At 40.3% G+C, this 21,570-nt stretch overlaps 1 protein-coding gene across 1 annotated transcript in view; it reads right to left on the bottom strand.

Moving 5' to 3' along the window:
• LOC122795593 (zinc finger protein OZF-like) overlaps window positions 1–21,570 on the bottom strand; it is a 318,033-nt gene that overhangs the window by 188,990 nt on the left and 107,473 nt on the right. The window contains exon 2 of the mRNA XM_044063851.1: window positions 21,320–21,427. Coding sequence (XP_043919786.1) covers window positions 21,320–21,403 — 84 coding nt within the window. The 5' untranslated portion in view covers window positions 21,404–21,427. The remainder of the gene's footprint in view (window positions 1–21,319; window positions 21,428–21,570) is intronic.

Raw genomic sequence — 21,570 nt, forward strand, 5'->3', positions numbered from 1 at the left:
ACTAGATTGTTTATTCGACCTGTAATCAATATATTCATAACAATAATCTTAATCATCAAAGCATCAAATATGTTAAAGCAGGAAATTTTGAAATAATGATAGAAGGTTAGGAAGTGGACTCTCAAATGCATCATTTACAAAGTATAGAAAAGTATCATTAGAAGCATGACTGCATACGCAGTATTACATATACTACTTGTGTGGCATCCATTATTTTTTCTCTCTTTCTCTCTCTCCCTCTCTTTAGCCCTATTAAGTAGTACAGTTCAATCATTTATTGTTAAAAGGCATCACACAGCCAAAACCTTAAAAAAAGTAAATAAATTAATTTTGAATTATCCTAATGTTCTAAGCAGTACGAATACGGGTCTATATTATATGTTCGAAGTTTGAAAACGTTGAACGTTAAATAATCGAATTTAAATGTTCAAAGTTTCAAACATTGAACATATAATAAAAAAACAAACAAAAAAAATGGAACTTATCTGACTAGTGTAGGCAGGGGGGCAAGCCATCCTCCCCACACCCCCCCGTTCTCTAAATATACCAGCTCCGATACCACACTACAGCCGTTACTTTTGGATTTCGTTTTTTTTTTTTTTTATTATATGCTCGATGTTTGAAATTTCAAACATTTAAATTCGATTATTTAACGTATGAAGTTTTCAAGCTTCGAACATATAATATAGACCCTACAAATATCCCTGCAATACTATGAGAAGTAGTTACTTTGTCTTAAAAATTGTTCTACTCCAGAGGCATGGTTTTACTTCAGCTTCAGCTTTCTTCTTACAACAGTGCACTTTTCGTCCCTAGAAAAATTATACTTTTTGAATATCCATCTCTTTCAAAGTGTTTTTTCCCACTCATTTAGAATGCTAATGCTCAAAAAGAACAGCTCTGTAAGTAAACTTAGCATAACATAACATGTTGAATGATCACTCTGTGGCAGCCTTAGCTGTATGGATTAAATCCTGGTTAAGATATAACAGCCAGCCAGCTTCCAAAGCTTCAGGGCACCTTCCACACACACAAACTGTTAGGCAGCTTGAGCTGAGCTGCCTACAAGACAGGTTTGAATGCCAAGCCCTTCGGAGAGAAAGAGGCTGTGCCTGAGAGGTCATAGCTAGGAGTACAAATGTATATGGGTCTATTCACTTTAGTCAAGTAGCCCATATGTCAACCTCCAAAACATCAACCACAAAATGTCGTCTAAATATGGAAAATGTGGCTACCGTGTAGCCAGCAATGAGCTATAACTGGAGGTAGACACTTTGTCAACATTTTTGGTGCAGTGGGTAGTCCAAAGGGTAAGGCAGAGAACGGATAATGTGATTCAGACAAACACACAACCTTAAGAAACACCTGAAATCTGTATGAATAGGAATGTGATAAGCATTTTTTAAATTTAGTTTTACCAAAACAGTCAACTGAGGAAGAAGAGGTGACAAGGTGGTGAAGTGACAACATTTCTGAACTTGTGCACAATCACAAAACAGTTTAGGAAAGAAAGATCCAGAACTGGTCTCCAAGCATTTTCCTTTTATGGCACCACAACATCCTTGAATAAAATCCTTTGACAACCTGGGAAGGAGCAGCTGGATATGTTACTCCCAGAGACAACATATGTTGAAGAAGTCCGGTCTGGTGGATATGGAATTACTCCCTGAAAAACAGGAATTCCTCCTTGTCATATGTAACCTTGAAGAATGATCTTCAGAACCCATTTGTTTGAAGCTGTTTCCAAAGAAATAAGTGGAGATTCAGACATTCTGAATGAAAAAAAGAGACTGCTAGATGGGAGGAGGTACATGGTCTGCTAAACAGCTATTCTGACTCGTTAGACTGCCCTTTGTTTTGTGGGGTGCCAGATCGCTTCTTAAACGCCTGTCTTCCAGTAGTTTGCCGAGACTGTTTATTTTGTTTCCAGCAAAAACTATATAATAGAGTGTAGAGAATCCCTTGGAAAATTTGGAAAAGGAAAGCTGAAAAGAAATTGAGAGATTATCTGAATCAGCTTACCCCCATCGCATTTTTTGTTAACCTCAAAAAACTAAATTTCTGTCCAAAGGAGGATTTAAAATTTCATTTTTCACATCTTCTGGGAGATTCTAAGGATGCAGCCAGGCAAACTTCCTCAAACAGTACCACTGGTCATAACCCTAGAAAAAGTATCAATAAAGTCATACACACACTTTAAATAATGAGTTGTGACCTGTGCAATGGTTGAAACTAAACCATTTAAAGCAGATCTTTCCTTACAAGAAGAAACTGCCGACAAAACTCTCCTCACACTTTCACAATTAGTCAGAATAAACTTTAAAATATGAACTTGACAACTGAAAACTGTGAAAATCAAAGTTGTAGAACTATACACTTTCTTCCCATACTTATCAATAATTTTACCATTCTTATCAAAAAGTGTAGGATTATAATAAATTAAATGATTAGCAGCAGTAGAGTTAACTAAAGCTATAGCTGCAGGATCAGGTTTGGAATGAGTGCATATAAACTTAAAAGACTGTGGAACTTTAAACAATATATCTGTCTTTTTAGAGCCAGCAAGCTGACTATCAGCAAAACTGCAGACACTAACACATCATCCAGTGCTGACAGCACAGGAGGAATGGGGGAAGGTTTCTGGAAATTCCATGTGCAAGAGATTCCAGTATTTTCTGAGGGAATGAGAAACTACACTGAAAACACTGGCACATTCTGGAAATAGTCTCAAAAACAGAAACCCTCACAGGGAGAATCAGATACCATGCTCTCCTCTGAATCTCAATCAGAAATCTGAGGAGAAAACGATGCATCTGTCCCTTCATCTTCCTGTCCATATTCACAATTTTTAATTTCTTCAGGAAAACAGGTATCCCTGTTTCTTTTACCAGAAACCACCTAATAGGAAAGATCAATAGTCTAAATTATACCCTGAGAAAGACGTAATAAACTACTCCTGAGCAGGGAAATTTCAGCAGGAGCAGATACATATTTAGTTTGGTGTCTTTTTGACAGCTAAAGTGAGGCCAACAGAGCTGTTAATGGCAGCAGCAGCTTCCACAAGGATGGACACAACATTCTGATTCTGACCAAATAGGGAATACTTCCTTGCCCCTTTTCCCAGGGCTGACAAGACTGTCTCTCCCTCCAACAGCCACAGAGAACTTGGCTAACCCCCTGTCCATAGTGGCTGTAGTGCTACACAAGAGGTATCCATGATAAAAGAAGAGTGCTCTGAGGAACCACCTTTGACCACAGCAGTCACTCATCTGGAGCTGTGTCAAATTGCTAGCCTGCTGTGGTGGCAAAAACTGTTTGCTTAAGTTTTTATGGCTGGAAGAAGAACTAACAGTGGGTGTAGATCAGAGCGTGTGTATGTACCTCTAAGAAGAATTCCCAGATGTAGCACATGCATATAAAATACTGAGCATCTGCAGGCAGCAGTGCCAATTTGAGAGAACAGAGTGTTAAAATGTATGTGTCTGGCAGTCAGTTTGTTTATGCGTTTATTTAAGTTTAAGTTACAAAGCCTCATTTCTGATGTGCTTGTGTGTAATAAAGTTGCTTGAACAGAACCAATGAATGTTTGTCTGTTTTTTCCTGACCAAACAAGCAACATGTTGTCAGAACCGGGATTAGAAGAGCTACTTCTATGAGCCATGATCTGCAAAGTTGAAGGTGAAGGCAGATTAAGCAGGTTGAGTGAAACGGAGCTCAGACAAACGAAAAAGGGCCAGAAATGAGCTAAATGTAAAGAAAACTGCACAAATTATTTATTTGGCAAAGAAAATGAAATGGCGCATTTATAAAGCACAAAACACATTATTAATCAAACGAGTAGCACAAAAAAGTACAGTTTTGTACCTACCATAAATGTAGATGTTCGAGGATCCACATTGCTGCAGTCCTAACCATTGGGTAGTCCGCTGTCCCAGTCGGCCCGAATACCAAAGTATATGGCTGACGTCGGTCAAGGCGCATTAGTCTGACGTCAGGACGTCAGGGTACTAATGCGCATGACCGACGTCATATCCTCAGTCTTTTCTTGCCCCAGATGTCAGAAGACCCTAAAAGACAAGGCCAAAACCAAAAACACCAAACACTCCTGCACCAAAAATATGTACAATATATACAAAATTACAAGAGTATAACCTCACCCACACAACCACCCCTAAACACAGAGGGGAAGGAGGGAGGTAATTGGACTGCAGCAATGTGGATCCTCGAACATCTACATTTATGGTAGGTACAAAACTGTACTATGTTCTTCATTCCACATTGCTGCAGTCCTAACCATTGGGTAGAATCCCAAAGCAGAGGTAAGGGAGGCTGGCAAATCATAAAGAAGCAGGAGCTGTCAACATGCCTTGCAAAATAGCTGTGGCAAAACCAGCCCTAGATTTAGAGTAGAGAGGAAGGTGGTAATGCTTAGAGAAAGTATGCACTGAACTCCAAGTAGCTGCCTCCAAAATATCCTTAGTTGCCACCCCCCTTAGAAATGCTGTTGAAGTGGCAGTAGCCCTAGTGGAATGAGGCCTAATCCCAGCTGGAATCTCCTTGCCATGATGGGAATAACAAAATGCAATGCAAAACCCAATCCACTTAGAAATAGTTTGTTTTGACACAGGCTTGCCCTGAGAACTCAAAGCAAAAGAAACAAACAACTGCTGAGACGGCCTAAAATCCTTGGTCCTGCTTAAATAATAACGCAACTGCCTGTGTACATCTAAAGTGTGCAAAAGTTTTTCCCCCTTATTTTGGGGATCTGCATAGAAAGTAGGCAAATGAATAGTTTGGTTTAAAGCCACACTAGAAACCACCTTAGGCATAAAAGAAGGATTAGTACGTAATGATACCCTATCCTTATGGAAAATCAAAAAAGGCTCTACCGCCATAAGGGCCTGCAATTCAGAAACCCTTCTTGCAGAAGTAATGGCCAACAAAAAAGCAGTCTTCCATGACAAGTATTTCAATTCAGCAGTAGCCGAGGCTCAAAAGGTTGTAGAGTAAGTTTCTCCAACACAAAATTGAGATCCCAAGCAGGAGTAGGAGCTCTCGTGGGGTCTTATATTCTTTGCCCCTCTAAGAAATTGCTTGAACAAAGGATGCGAAAACAATGGTGGGTCACAATCATAGTGAGCTGAAATTGCTGCAGCATGAATCTTAATGGAAGAGAAAGACAAACCTTTGTCCAATAACTCAGTAAGATATTGAAGAGCCACACTCAAATTAGGCTCAGAAATCTCCAAATTCTTTGCTGCACTCCAAAATAAAAATCTCTTCCATTTTTCTGCGTACACTTTCCTTGTACTAGGTCTTCTGGCTTCCATAATCACATTTAAAACTTGTTGAGGAAGCTGAGACCTGCTGTGTTTCAAAACAGAATATGCCAGGCTGTTAGATGAAGAGAGTGAAGCTTGACATTGAGCAGGTGACCGTCCCTCTGAGACAACAGGTGTGGAATCAAAGGTAAAGGCCATGGAGGCTTCCTTACCAGACTCCTCAGTAATGGGTACCAGTGTTGCCGAGGCCAATCTGGAGCTATTAAAATCATCCTTGGCTTGTCTTGTCTGACCTTTAGGAGCACCTTTGGGAGAAGAGGCAGAGGTGGAAAGGCATACACATGAAGATTTTTCCAACTGAAAGAAAGAGCATCCACTTTCCAAGCTGTGTGATGAAACCTCTTTGTGCAAAACTTTGGCAGCTGGTGGTTTAGTGTAGAAGCGAACAGATCTATGTCTGGAGTTCCCCATGACACTGTCAATTTCCGAAATACATGAAGATCCAGTTTCCACTCGTGGGGATCCATGATTTGTCTGCTTAACACATCTGCTAAGGAGTTCTGTGCTCCCGGCAGAAACCTTGCCTGAAGAGTTAGCTGCAAGCTGAGCGCAGTCTCCCATAAAATCATTGCTTGCCTGCACAACGGGTAAGAATGTGTTCCCCCTTGTTTGTTGATGTACCACATGACAGTTGTGTTGTCTGTTAGAATCAACACCTGCCCTGGAAGAAGTAACTCCTTGAAAGCCATTAATGCAAACTGGACTGCTAACATCTCCTTCATGTTGATATGTAGATGCTGTAGTCTGGCAGGCCACTTGTCTTGTATCCACTTTCCATTTAGATGAGCTCCCAAGCAATGTCTGAGGCATCTGTCGTTAGAATCTGACTCGCCTCTGGCCGGGTCACAGAGAGTCCCTTGTTTAGGTGACATTCCTGAGCCCACCACAAAAATTCCTGTTGAATGCAAGGTATTATTTGAATGACAGTGTCCAAATCCTGGCAGTGCTGTGTCCATACATTTTTGTGATACCATTGCAGCTTCCTCATATGCAGTTTGGCATTGGGAAGCACCAGAATACAAGATGCCATGAACCCTAAGGCTTGAAGGACTGTCCTTGCAGTCAGCCCGGACTGAAGAGATAGTTGATGGAAGTAAATGGAAAGATTCTTTTGTTTGTCCGGGGTTAAAAAGGCCATCTGGGCTGCTGTATTCAGTCTCACACCCAGAAAGGACATGTCTTGAGAGGGTACTAGACTGGACTTTATTTCGTTCACAGAATACCCTAGGCATCTTAGCACTGCTATCACATATTCCAAATGCTGTAAAAGGTCTTCCTTTTCTTGAGCCAGAATCAGGCAGTCGTCCAAGTAAGGATAGATTTGAATTCCTTTTAGCCTGAAGTAAGCTATCACTGGAGCCAGAACCTTTGTGAATACTCTGGGCGCAGTAGATAAGCCAAAGGGCAATGCAGAAAACTGATAATGGGAATTTCCAGCTCGAAAACGCAGATACTTCCTGCAACTTAGTCTGATAGGCACATGAAGGTAAGCCTCCTTGAGATCTAAAGTTACCATCCAGTGATCTTTGCCCAGCAGAGGTAAAAGCTGTTGTAACATCAACATTTTGAACTTGGGAATGTCCAGATAAGTGTTGAGGATAGATAAATCCAAAATTGGTCTCCATGTGTTCCCCTTCTTTGGTACTAGGAACAGGCGAGAATAAAATCCTAGGCCCCTTTCTGGCACAGGAACTGGCTGAATGGCCCCTATTTGGAGTAACAGAGAAATTTGCTTGTGAGCCTCTTTTCTTTGTAGAGGAGGAATGTCTGGCATGCCTTTGAAAGGAGGCAAGGTATGGAAATAAAACCTGTAACCGTGGTGAATGATATCCAAAACCCATCTGTCTTGGGTAATTAAATCCCAATTTTCTTTGAAAAGAGCCAACCTTCCTCCCAAAGGTGCTGCCAGACGAGCGTGCTGGCAGCTGAAAAGGCAGGTCATTGGGTCTGTTTACGAAAGGACTGACCCCTGCCCTCACCAGAAGTCTGAGCAGGTGAACTCCTGTTCTAGGCCTAAAAGAACCTTGAGCTCTGCCCCTACCACGCCTAGACCTACCCCTAGACTGGGAATCATAAGCAGGATATGTCCATCCCTTAGTAGGCCAATTTCTACTAAACTTGGAGGCTGCACCTGCAAAAATCTTTAACAGTTTGCATAGACTTAGCCTTGTCCTCCATTTTCTTTAAAACTGCTTCCACAGGCGAACCAAACAACACGTCAGACTGTAAAGGAGCATCCAAAATCCTTGTCTTAACATGCTCAGCTAAATTCTGATCCCTCAACCAGGCGTGCCTACGAAGAACAGAACCAGTGGCAGCCACCCTCGAGGAGGCCTGCACAGCATCAAAACCACATTGCAAGGAATGCTTACCCACCTGTTCAGACACATGAACTAAATCCTGCAACTCTTTACACTCAATACCTTCCGCCAGAGCATCCACCTTAGACTTCAATTGTGAAAGGAGATAATTTTGATATTTTAACATGTGAAACTGGCAATTCAACGCCCTCATGGCTAAAGTGGAAGAAGTATACACTTTCTTTCCCCATCTATCCAAAGCCCTTGCCTCTTTATCAGGAGGAACAGGATTTTTAACAACAGAAGCCTTAACACCTTTAGGCCCCTGAGAGACAGTTTCGGGTCTGCCCTAGGACTCTTAAAAGATACTTATGAGCTTCAGGCACCCTATAGTACCTATCCGGTTTAACTGGGGCAGGAGGCAAAGAATCAGGGTTCAGGAAGCCTCTGCAAAACATCTTCCACCACATTCAGAACAGGAGGTATAGCTAAAGGCCTATGCTGGGGTAAAACAAGAATTCCCTAAGCCTCTTCCTGGAATCAGAGAAATCTTGTCCTTCCCATTTAAAATGCTCCCTCATGGAATGAAGAGTCTCTGAAAATGAAAAATCCTCAGGAGGAGAAGCTGAAGGAGTAGAATCATCCACATCAGAATCAGAATAAGGAGGATACTCCTGCAAGTCTTCAGCAAGACTCAGAAGCCTCGAACACTGCTCAAAACTCTCAAACTCAGGTTCCACCCTAGGCCTCTTATGAGGAGGGGGCATAGAACCTCTAATCATAGAAAGCAAAACCTCTGCCATTTTAAGCATATGTTTCTTAGGCAAAGATCCTGAAGAGCTAGGAGAAACCCCACTGAAGTTAAACCTGGCCTGCCTCTCAAAGAAGCCTTGGAAACAGAAGGGGAGGCTCTAACCACCTTAGGAAGAGAGGGAAGAACAGCCACCTGAGAAGCCCCTTCAGCCTGGCCTACCTCCTGAGAGGACACATCCTGTAACAGTAAAGTCTCTCCCTGAGACTCCAAAGAAACTCCTGGCAGAACCTCCGGCTCCACTGAGCCTTCTAAACAACCCCCGCCCGCGACTGTCGGTTCTTCCCCTAGGCTTTGCTGCTTTGTCCTTGCGCTTTTGCGAAGCGGGCGCGGAGCATCCGGCGGCATTTTATAATTACAACGCTTCCCAAAACTAACCTGGCACAGTCTAACCTTCTCTTAATAGTGCGTTTGTTAAATCTAGCACAAGAGCGGCATCCAACAACGTCGTGCTCAGGCCCTAAACAAGGTATACACAAAGTATGGTAATCCCTATGAGGTATCTGTTTCCCACAAGAAATACAGTTATTCACTTTTTCTGACATCCGGTTAAATACTGAGGCAAGAAAAAACCAAAATATTCTAGCGGGTACTTAGCCAACTTTGATTCGGTCTGAAACTCCGACTTCAGAAAATTTCAGAACGCCAACCTGCACTCGCAAAACTGCTTCTGCATCGGACCATGCGGCAAAAAAGACTGAGGATATGACGTCGGTCATGTGCATTAGTACCCTGACGTCCTGACGTCAGACTAATGCGCCTTGACCGACGTCAGCCATATACTTTGGTATTCGGGCCGACTGGGACAGCGGACTACCCAATGGTTAGGACTGCAGCAATGTGGAATGAAGAACATCGTATTATTAAGCAAACAAAAGGCACAATCTGCATTATTAATTAAACTAAATGTTCAAAACCATGGTATTTGATAAAACTAGCAAAACTACTCATATGGGGCTCAGAATTACCATTGGTATGCATAACGAGCATGTTTAAAGTAAAACCGGCACAAGAAAAGTATACTGCACATAATGAAAGATTAAAAGGGCATAACGAGTACAATAAAAAAGGGCAAATTAAGCTTAAAGAGCAATGTGACTGCATTTTTTTTAGTAAAAGACTGTGTTTGGGCACAAACTACTATTTCATATTGACTAAAGTCAGTTAAAGCATAACTAGAGTTGTTCGAAGTAAATGGGCAAAGTGTTTGCAGAGTGTGTGCTTTATTATGGTACAATTATTTCAAAGAGTTTGCTGTGTGCAAAATACAGTTATATTGCAAAGTGCAGCCATTTCGAAAAGATTCTTGTGCCGTGTGCATTTATTCGCAGAAAGCTGCCATTTCAGTGTTACTTACGCTGTGCAGAGTTATTTCACAAAGTACAGCCATTTTAAAGATTTCTGTGCTGTCTACAGTTTATTTGCAAAGTGCATTCATCTCAAAGTGTTTCTTACTCTGAGATGTTTTCCACTGTGTACAGTTTATTCACAAAGTACAGTCATTTCAAAATATTTATTACACTAAGGAGTGGTTTCACAAAGTACAGTGGTTTTAAAGTGTTCTTGTGCTATGGAGACTTATTTGGCAAAGTGCAGTTATTTCAAAGAGTTTGTTGTGCTATTGGACATAATTACAAGTACTGGGATAAAGTTCAGGCATGCATATATTTGTGTGTATGTTTGTACATGATCTCAAGTGCCTTCACTACTGTCTGTTGCTATGGCAGAGGCATTTCGCAGACCAAGTCCACTCGTATTTGATCATAATATAGCAGAGAATTGGAGAGTATTCCAGCAGGAATATGATGTTTTCATACAAGCAGCTCTATTTAACAAAGATGCACGTACAGGGGCATTCATTTTGCTTAACTTAGCTGGGTCAGAAGCTATTGAAAGAAAGTGTTCATTTGTGTGTGTGCACCAGAAATATGTGCAGGAGAGGGGTAAAAACCATCATATTGTGGTACCGGCTGAATCCAGGGAGGACCCTGAGTGCTTAAAATGTAAATTTACACAAATGTGCAACCCCCAGACAAACGTTACATTAGAGAGGCACTTATTTTATACAAGAGACCAAAAGCCAGGTGAAACTTTTGCAGCTTATATCACTGACTTGAGAAATAAGGCTAAAACGTGCAGATTTGGTGACTTGAAAGATGAGTTAATAAAGGACAGGCTTGTGTGTGGTGTTAATAGTACTGCAGTGAGAAATATTTTACTTCGTAACAGTGATTTAATGTTAAGCAAAGCCACAGAGATTTGTCAAATCCTTGAGCTCACAGAAAGGCACACACGTGTGCTTGTAAGTGATAAAAGCATGGTTTCAATGTAGACAGCATGCAACATATGGCAAGCAGAAACAGGCAGCATGCAAAATGTGGCAAGCAGAAACAGGCCTAAGCACATGGCAGCAGCAACCCATGCAGGTTTGGCAAGGAGACCCTGTAAGCTTTCTAGCAAGTTCCAAGACTAGCTCAGTAAAAAGGGCATGCTCAGTACAGTATAAGGGTGAGTCAGCAAAACCCAAGTCTTATTGTTAACTGTCGTAATTGTGATGCCAACCATGAGTCTAAAAAGAGAGAAGTGCTTAGCATTTGGTCAGCAGTGCCACAATTGTAAAAAAAATGGAACCATTTTCAAAAGTTTTGTAAATCAAGCAAGCCTCATTCAGTTATTAAGAAAGGTCACTCAAAAAAGCAAGTTAATCATATAGAAAGCTGCAACCTTACTTTCTATGTAGATGGTGTATCACAGGTCAGTGAAACGGTTAATGCAGTAGATTTGTTGGCAAAGAATGAAGTATTTGTACTGTCCTGATCAATGGTAAACCCAGAGAGCTCAAAATAGACACTGGTTCAAAGTGTAATGTAATGTCGGCAGAAACATTTGCTAAAGTGAGGGATAGTGAGCAACTTAATTTGGTTAATTGTGCAAAGCTTGTTGCTTGTGGAAGTGAAGAGATTCAAACCAAAGACTTAGTAGTGCTTTCATGCTATTCGGCTGGGAACAGTTACAGCTTGCAATTTTATGTAGTCCGAAGACCCAGTGCAGTCATTATTAGGTCTCAGAGACAGTTTAAGGATGAAACTGCTTTCTTTTACCAAAGAAGTCCATCATGTAAGCGCATGTTCCAGTTCCAGCTTTACTGATACTGTTTTCTCAGAGTATGCTGTGTTCGATGACAGGCTAGGCAAACTTCCAGTTGTGTACTGCATGAAAGTAGACTCAGAGGTCAGTCCAGTGGTCAGACCAGCAATGACACTTCCAATAGCTATGCAGGACAAATTCAAGGTCCAGTTAGACAAAATAGTGCAGCAAGGTATGATTTGTCCGGTTACAGAACCAACTGAATGGGTGTCATCTATGGTAGCTGCTCATAAGAAAAATTCAGATGAAATCAAAATATGCATTGACCCAAGAAACTTGAACAAGGCATTAAAAAGACCACATCATTATATGCTTACAGTCGAGGAGATTGCATCCTTCATGCCAAATGCCACTGTTTTTTTGTCTTAGATGCAAATAGTTAATTTTGGCAAATAGCATTGATTGCAAATCTTCACTACTGACTACATTTAATACTCAGCTTGGTAAATACAGATTCCTCAGGATGCCTTTTGGAATAAATTCTGCCAGTGAAGTCTTTCAGTGTGCCATGGAGCACATTTTTTCAGGCTACTCGTGTGCAGTAATAGTTGATGATTTACTGGTTGGAGGTGATGGTGAAGCAGAGCATGACAGAAACCTGAGGAAAGTTCTGGACAGAGTGTGTAAAGTGAAGTTAAAGCTCAATCCTCTGAAGTGCAAATTCAGATTACCAGAAGATACTTATGTAGGTCATTTATTCACCAGTACAGGCTTATGACCAAATCCTTCTAAACAAGCAGCCATTCTTGTGATGCCAGCTCCAGATAATGTCCAAGCCCTACAGCATTTCCTTGGTATGGTTAAATATTTGGGCAAATGTATCCCTGTCTTTAGTGAGTTATCAGCACCTTTGGAGAGGTGACATGCAAAAATGTTGCACGGTCATGGTTAGAACAACACCAGAGAGCATTTGATAATCTTAAACAGCAAACTGCTAACCCTCCTACATTAAGATACTCTGATGTCCACAAACCAGTAGTTCTTTCCTGTGATGCTTCAAAGTTCAGTCTTGGTGCAGTTATTCTTCAAGAGGGCAGACCTGCTGCCTACGCATCTAGAACTCTTAGCCAAACTGAGATGCAGTGTGCTCAAATTGAGAAAGAGCTTTTGACAACTGTGTTCCCATGTTCAAAGTTCCATGATTATATTTATGGCCAAGCTAGCCAAACAGAAACTGACCATCACCTCTAGTTACTATTTAAAAAAACCCTATGCATTCTGCTCCAGCAAGACTACAAAGAATGATGCTCAAATTGCAAAAGTACAATTTCAAAATGGTCTATACGAGGGGTACACGTCTTTATCTGGCTGATATCTTATCCAGATCACCCAGAAATACCATGGAACAGCTTGAAGCAGTGAATTTTTACTTTGGTGTCATGGAAGTGCATAATTTTTCTACCACAAGACTTGATGAGCTAAGAGATCTTAAAAAGACTGATGCAATTTTACAAAAGCTCATCCACTTCATCAATGTAGGATGGCCGTCAAAGCAATCACGTGTACTGCGAGAAGTGCAACCTTACTTTCCATACAGAGATGAGATGCTGATGGAAGATGGTATCATTTTAATGAGTATACAATTCCAGCCCTTTGGAAAATCTCCTACATAATACCCTTACACAAAGGTGGTCCCTCAATCGAACTTACCAAACTACCGCCCCATAGCAATCTTATCCCCTCTAAGAAAAATCCTAGAAAAATATATCCATTCTCAGCTGATGATATATTTACTTACAAATAATCTCCTTACCAACACCCAACATGGCTTTCACCCATTCCATAGCACCACCACAGCACTCATATCCTTCACCACCAACACTGTCAATCAATATAAGAACCAAGGAAACCTAGTGTCTGCCACTTTCCTTGATTTGTCCAAAGCATTCGATACAGTATCCCACAGCAAACTACTTACTATCTTAGCCAAACTCAACCTAAACAACCACTCATTGCTCTGGTTTCAACACCACCTATCCAACCGCCAACAAGCAGTTAAGTGGCATAATTCCCTCTCCCCCCTTCTCCCAGTAACAGGTATACCACAGGGATCCATTCTGGGACACCTACTATTTAACAGCTTTACAAACATCCTCCACACCGCTATCCAGCAAGATACAATAGTACAATATGCAGATGATACTACACTGATCTGTTCTGCCCCCATACTCCAAACCCTCCAGACTAAAACCCAAGAGGCCTTCTCCAATATAGAAAACTAGTTAAAAAATTCACAACTACTATTTAACCCCAAAAAGACTCAGCTTATGCTTTTCCACCCTACCAAGACTATTGACTCTTCTGCAGTTTTCTCTATCAATTCTGCCAATAACACACAAATCTCCCCAGTATCACAAGCTAAATTTCTTGGTGTAATACTTGACCAAAACCTAAAGTTTGAAAAACATATAGCACAAACCATATCCAAAGTCCATAAAAAACTTGGAACCCTATACCGCTGCAAAAACTACCTAACCAAAAACACCAAAATTACTATATCCAGAACTCACCTTCTTTCTACATTGCTTTATGCATCTCCGGTATTAACAAACCTTAACAAGACAGACCTACACAAATTGTCCATGTGCTATAATAAAATAGCTAGGTTTGCAACCAGCTCTAATTTTCATTCCTGCCACTGTCACTCACTAAAACAATTAGGTTGGCTAGCACTCCCCAACTTACTAAACTATAACCAACTCACCATGGCTCATTACTTGCTGTACCACCCAAACAAGATTCCTGATCTCTCAGGCTTACTAAACTTTCACAATTCTGCTCGCCAACTAAGATCCACAAACAAAGCCCTTCTTGAAGGAGCTAAGTGCAGACACAGTGCTGGTGAACCCCTCTACTCCTACACAGTTGCTAAAATCTGGACTTCTCTTCCATCAAATATCAGATTGCAAAACAGCAGTACCATCTTTAAAACTCAATTAAAAGCCCACCTCAGTCTCATCTGGCAATGTACCTGCACTGACCATGGCTAGCCCTACTAACACCATTCAGATAAATCTTCCTCTGGCACTACTCAAAGGTCAAACACATAAGGAAAAAAAACTGCCATAACGAATTGTATTTTTAAATGTATGTATATAACTGTATAAATATTATTAATGCACTTTCTTACTCAAGTACATTATATTTTTCTGTTTTACTACTGTATACTCTATATACTGTATACTTCTGTAACTTCTCATCATACTATGCTATGATATACTATTGTTTGCTCTATTAATTTGTACTCATCTCTGACTTTTGTATTTTTATCATATAACAACACTTCCCTACAACAGCCCCCTCAACTCCGAACTCTAAACCCCCCACTCCTCTTTTCTTCTTCACCTCAGTACCTACCTCCAACATAAAAAGACTATTATCAAAACTTAAATCCACCAAACTCGCAGCTGACAACCTCCCTTCTGAATACTTGAAAATTGCAGCTGATACACTAGCCTACCCTACCCAATTTCAATTCTAATCAACCATTCCATAACAGAAGGCTATGTTCCCTCGATATGGAAAATATCCCACATCATTCCCCTCCACAAAGGCACCCCCTCCACCGACCTCTCCAATTACCGCCCCATTGCTATCCTCTCCCCTCTCTCCAAGATACTTGAAAAATGTATCAACACCCAGGTCTCCAACTACCTCCTAGCTAATAATCTCCTCTCCAAAACCCAACACGGTTTCAGGTCATATCACAGCACTACCTCCACTCTCCTTCACCACCACAATACTTCATCACAAAAACAATGGCCTCTTCTCTACTGCTGTATTTCTAGATCTCTCAAAGGCCTTTGACATGGTATCTCATGAGCTACTACTCTCTACTCTCCCCAACCTCTCCTTCTCACAATCAGCTTGCAACTGGTTCCACAGCTATCTACATGGATGCCAGCAATCTGTAATCTGGGATGATAACCTATCACCTCGCCTCCCAGTTACTTTCGGAGTTCCTCAAGGGTCTATTCTACCAGAACTACAACAAATCACACAAGAATCATTCTCTTCTGTAGAAAGCTGGCTATCCAATGCTCAGCTCCTACTCAACCCAAGTAAGACAAAACTTCTCCTGTTCCAACCTTCCAAAGCTACACAAAACACCCCCCTCTTCAACATCCTCACCAAAGACAATACCATCATCTCTCCATCAGAACACACAAAATTACTCAGTGTGTAAATAGACAACAAACTTAGATTTGACACCCACATATCTCTCACAATAAAATAAGTTCACAAGAAACTTGGTGCATTATACTGAAGCCGCCAATTCCTAACCAAGGCGGCTAGAATCTCCATAGCCAATTCCCAACTAATCACCACCCTACTTTATGCATCCCTCATACTTACCAACCTTAGACAGACAGACCTTCACAAGCTGGATGCTTGTTACAACAAAATTGCTAAATTTGCCACTGGAACCTCCTACCGCAGCCATCATTGTATCTCCCTTAAAGAACTAAACTGGCTAAAACTCCCACAACTCCTTCACTTTAATCAACTCACCCTCGCTCATAAAATTATTAACCACCCCCATAACATCCCTTCTCTTCAAACCCTTCTCCAACCCTATCACTCCACTAGGCCCCTAAGATCAAGCAGCAAAAATCAACTCACTGTTATCAAACCCAAAAACTCAGCAGGAGAAGCCATATTTTCATGTTTGTTTGTTTCTTTCGGCTTTTCCCAGTTAGGGGTCGCCACAGCAGAACTCCGGTCCACTAATGATTGGCAGTAGAGTTTTACGTGCTAGCTTGCCGGGCCTAACGCACAACCTTCAACGAAGGAACGCCCATATTTTCATGTACCATATCTAAACTTGAGAACAATCTTCCACCCTCTATAACTACTCTACCTTACAGCAGCCTTTTCAAGAGTGTGCTCACATTCCACTTAAATTTGCACTGGCTTTGTCCTTGTTCTAATCCAGACTAACACCCCCACCCTTACCTCCCGTACCCCCACCTAGACTCTTAACCTAACTATACTACCGCCACTACTAACCACAGTCAGAATTAGCTAGTTGTCTTTACATACTTTAAAATCTTGTCTGACAACTTTGTTACTAATGTTATAAACAAGAAACTATCTTAACTTGCAACATTTACAGTATATACTGTTGATAATCAACATCTTGTTATTGTATTAAAGCCAACAACCTGTAATGTTGTTTACTATTGCTGCAACTTTGTATCTCTATTTATCATGTATATGATGTGGTGCTTTTCTCCCTGGGCATCCGCTGAAAAAGGACCTGCATCCAGTTGGAATTACCTGGTAAATAAATAAATAAATAAATAAATAATGTGGAGCTTTTGCATTTTTTATGATTGTCATGTATGTGGAGCTTTTCTCCCCGGGTCTCTGGTGAAAACGGGCACCTGATTGCCCAGTCAGACCAACCCGGTAATCAAATATAAAATAAATAAATCAGTACATTTTCAAAGGTCCAAAAGTTGTTGTTCCTACTTTCTTAAAGTGAGAATACATTAAGATTTTACATCATGGCCACTCAGGTTCCGATTCTACCAAATGAAGAACGAGAGGACTAGTAGTTTAGCTTTCTCGAGCAAAACTAGTATTTTCGCCTTCTCTAGCAAAAAAACATTGATAAAGTGCTTTCTTCTTGTTCAGTGTGCAACAGTACTAAGCCACATTTGCAAAAAGAGGCACTTCAGCTAAGCCAAATTCTTGAACTACCTTGGTCAACGGTAGCAAGTGACATATTTGAGTGGAACAGTCAACATTACTTAATGTTGGTAGACTCTTATTCAAACTGGCTTGAGATCGATTTGCTACTTAACGTCCAACGCTGTTATTACTAAAATGAAACATAATTTCTCAGTCCATGGTAGTCCACACAAAGTTATTTCTTACAACGGTTCTCAGTTTACTAATTAATTGTTTCAGAGATTTGCTAAAGAGTGAGATTTTATCCGTATTACTATCAGTCCTGAATATCCTCAGTCAAACGGTCTTGCTGAACGTGCAGTACAGAGTTCAAAGCAATTACTGGAGAGGTCAAAGAGTGACAATACCAATATCTTCTTGAATTTACTCAATCTCAGAAATATACCCCATGACAATCTACTTGGCTCACCTGCTCAGAGCCTTTTATGTAGGCAAACCAGAACAACCTTGCCTATTATTTCTATTTTGTTGGTGCCTAATGCTAAAAACAACAGGGCGATCAAAGCCAAAGTTTTTAAGAAGCATTCTTCTCAGAAGTCCAGCTATGATAAAATGAGCAGATTTCTTTGTCCATTAAAAGAAGGAGAGACAGTGAGGATGCAAATGGCAAAAGGCTTTGATCAAATTGGTCAAGTGAGAGGTATATGTCCCAAGCCAAGATCCTACTTAGTGGAATCTGAAGGTATAGACTACAGGAAAATACACAGACATTCCTATATCAGAAATGATATCACAGCATCATAACTGTGATACAGACTCTAGATCTCAGAGCAACCAAGACAATGTTCATACTGAAGAACGTGTCGCAGTATCCATTCTCATTTCTGATTATGTCCCAGATATCCCCAAAGATGAACATTCCTTGAAGGTGGTCCCCATTGGTAGATCAAATTCTGACTTTTATGTTACACGGTCAGGTCGAATTTTTAGACCTAGTGTAAAATACACAGCAACCTGGACAGGATTGTTTTCTATGTGTCTAATTTTGTATGACTGCTTGTCAAATAATTAGTTCTGTACAACTGCATGTCAAAAGATTATTTCTGTAAATTGCATGTCATTGAATACTGTCATTTCATATATGGACTATTTCTCAAAGAGGGAGGATGTAGATCACAGTGTGTGTATGTACCTTTAAGAATCATTTCCACATGTAGCACGTGCGTATAAATACTGAGCATGTGCAGACAACAGTGCCATTTTGAGAGAACAGCTAGGCTGTTGACATGCATGGGTATGACAGTCAGTCTGTTTATAAGTTTATTTAAGTTTAAGTTACACAGCCTTATTTCTGATATGTGTGTGTAATAAAGCTGCTTGAACAGAACCCACGATGTTTTATCCTGACCAGACGAGTGACAGTGGGAATGGTAGTTTGTTCCATGGTCAAGCTAAAAACGATGCCTCTTTCCTGGAGAAAACAAGCAACACAAGCCAGCAAAAATGTACAGTTGTAAAAACTCACCTTTCCTCAATAAAAATACATTAAAAGCACTTAATACATTTTACCAGCCCCAAAAGGTAATCAAACATATTTTCCCATAGAACTAAAAAACAGTTCTCAATTTTTTTTTTACAACTTTTAAACTGCACTCCAACTTCAAAGTACAGTTAAGTCTTGAGACAGTCTCCTAGAAGAAAAATAACTTTCTTTACCAGGAAAGTATAATTAAACAATAAATATTTAAATGTGGAGGGTTTTTCCCCAAAGGGAACTTATCTGCCCAGCACAGCATAAGCAGATGGTTGATCCTCGAAAGCCAGCACAGAAGCACTCTCTCTTTGGCTGCAAGAAAGCTTTGAAGGGCTTGGCATTCAAATCTATATTTTGGGCAGCACAGCTTGAGCTAGGGTTTCCACCCCTCGTTTTTTTTCTGGACTATCCGGAAATCAAACTGATTTTCCAGTAGTCCGGAAAACACTGTACAAACTCCGGTATCCTGTTTCAAAAAGGGAATAGACTATCAGAGTTTATAAATCGGCTGATTTACTATGCTTTTTTACAGAAAAGCACAGTAAATCAGCTGAAAGCACGCAGCAGGAATGGAAAAAGGGGGTATTCCCTGCTGGGTGATGTTGTCGTGATGTCACAAAATGGGCAGAATGTGGTCGGGAGAGGGGGTGGGATGGGCGGAATGTGGTTGGGAGAGGGTGTGGGATGGGTGGGGTTACTGGTGACACGAGGGGTATGGCTTTACTCCGGTTTTAGCTACAATGAAAAGTGGCAACCCTAGCTTGAGCTGCCTTACTGGTGGAGCATGTGTAAAGTCCCCTGAAGCTTTGGAAGCTGGGTGGTTGTTATACACATGGCAGGACATAACCCATATAGCTAAGGTTACTGCAGCAGTGATCAATATGATGAACATCTTCTGCTTCCTTTCAGAATCTCTGGTCAGTGCCTCAGTTTTTTTACACTAACTCTTATTGGTTTGTGTTCTTTTCCACCTTTCAAACATCATGAATATTAGTGTCACATTTGTCTATGAATCCCAGACAGTGTTTAAAAACTGTCTTTTTTATTACAATAAAGGCCAAGACATTAGTTACAAGGATGACCTCCTTATTTGTTCTTATTTTTTTTCTAATGGATTGCTTACTTTGCAGCCTCACCTACACAGCTGCAAAAATGGTAATCCCATGATACTTTGAAGATTTATGGCCCCAGTTAGAGGGAAATAAGTCAGGGCTACAAGCATTTTGCTATGTGTTTTTTTTCTCCAGCCACAAATCTTAAAACTAATGGGAAATAAGATGTAAAAGCCAAGAAGACAAGTTCTTAAGGAAGTATTGCAATATTTTAGGTAAACGTAACATGGTGTGCCTTCAGACTTAAGAAAGCTGAAATATCTGTTTTTTTTAGTTATATATTAATAGAGAGAGATAATATATAATTGCAATGTAGAAATCATTTTGCATAGAAGAAAATATATGCTGGGATTAAGAAAAAGTTATTGTTTTCTGGCACAGTGTCCTTTAACATAGTAAGCAATAGCACATTAGATGCATGCAGCTGCAAAAGCATGACAGCATTAGTAAGCAAAGGATACATATGAAATACAAAACAGCAGAACAGCACAATTATTCCTTAAATACACATTTTTACAAGTAATGCACTAATAACAATAAAATATTAACAATGAGTGGCTAGTAAGCCATTTTTATATTTCTATATATTTGTATACATTACCGTGTTGTTATTACGACATTAATACCACGGTTACAGTGTGGCATTACTGTGTTGTTATTATGACATTAATACCAAGGTTACAGTGTGGCTTGGACTAACACCACTACATTTCATGTTGACAATGATGCCTAACAGTATGGTTTTACATGGAAAAGATGCAATACGGACAGTGTAAGATAAATGTCAGGTTATGCTGAGGACACAAAGGAATAAGAGGAGATGCCGAGAAGATCAAGAAAAACGATCTTCTGCATGCTTCCACTGTTGTGAAAAATGATGCATCACAGACAAAAAACAACACTTGCACTTTCAATATAAAAATTAGGCATCTGCAATTCTACATACTGAGAAAGTTGCACTAACTAAAAATATAACATTTAACATCTCATTTGATGAGCTCAGGACTCTGAAGCAGATTAGCTTATAGTTTAGACAGGTATTTAAAGCTATTCCAATGTGTAAAGAAGGGGCACTCATTGTATTCCAAAGTCCATAATTGTGATGGTCAAAAAGTGGAAATTAAAGTACGATTCTGGTGGAATAAATAAGTCAGAAATGACTGCGTCTGTAAGTATTCCCCTTACTTCAAGGTACAGTGATCTTAGAGTTAGTATATATAAGCAATGGGGCTACAGGCCACCTCATTTGTGAGCAGGGGACTTCTCCCCTCCAATGAATTGCAAAATTCTTTGTTTCTTCTCAGATATGTAATTTATTCTTTGAAGTGTTGGAGCTCATAAAACCATGCCTTGTACTTCCATTAATTCCTCAAGATCTAACCAGCTATCTACTTACCTTACCTTTATATGACAACTCAGTACAGTCTTCAACTCACCTTTAGATATTCCACTTGTGCCCTTTGTTCTGACCATGGCTGCTTCTTCCCCTCTTCTACTTTTTCCGGCTTAATCATCATCATCTCATCTGGGTTCACAAGCTTGGCCTGGTGAGAAAACAAGGATCACTTATTATGTTCTGTTCCTTTGTTGTGCACATTTACTTAAGTAATGTTAGAAGTGCTACTCCCCTGTTTTACATCATAAACATTGCGCCATCAACAACAGAAGTAACCAGTCTTATTAACTA

Source organism: Protopterus annectens, chromosome 2.part2 (genome assembly GCF_019279795.1).
Source record: "Protopterus annectens isolate FY-2018-M chromosome 2.part2, PAN1.0, whole genome shotgun sequence".
Classification (NCBI taxonomy): Eukaryota; Metazoa; Chordata; order Ceratodontiformes; family Protopteridae; genus Protopterus; species Protopterus annectens.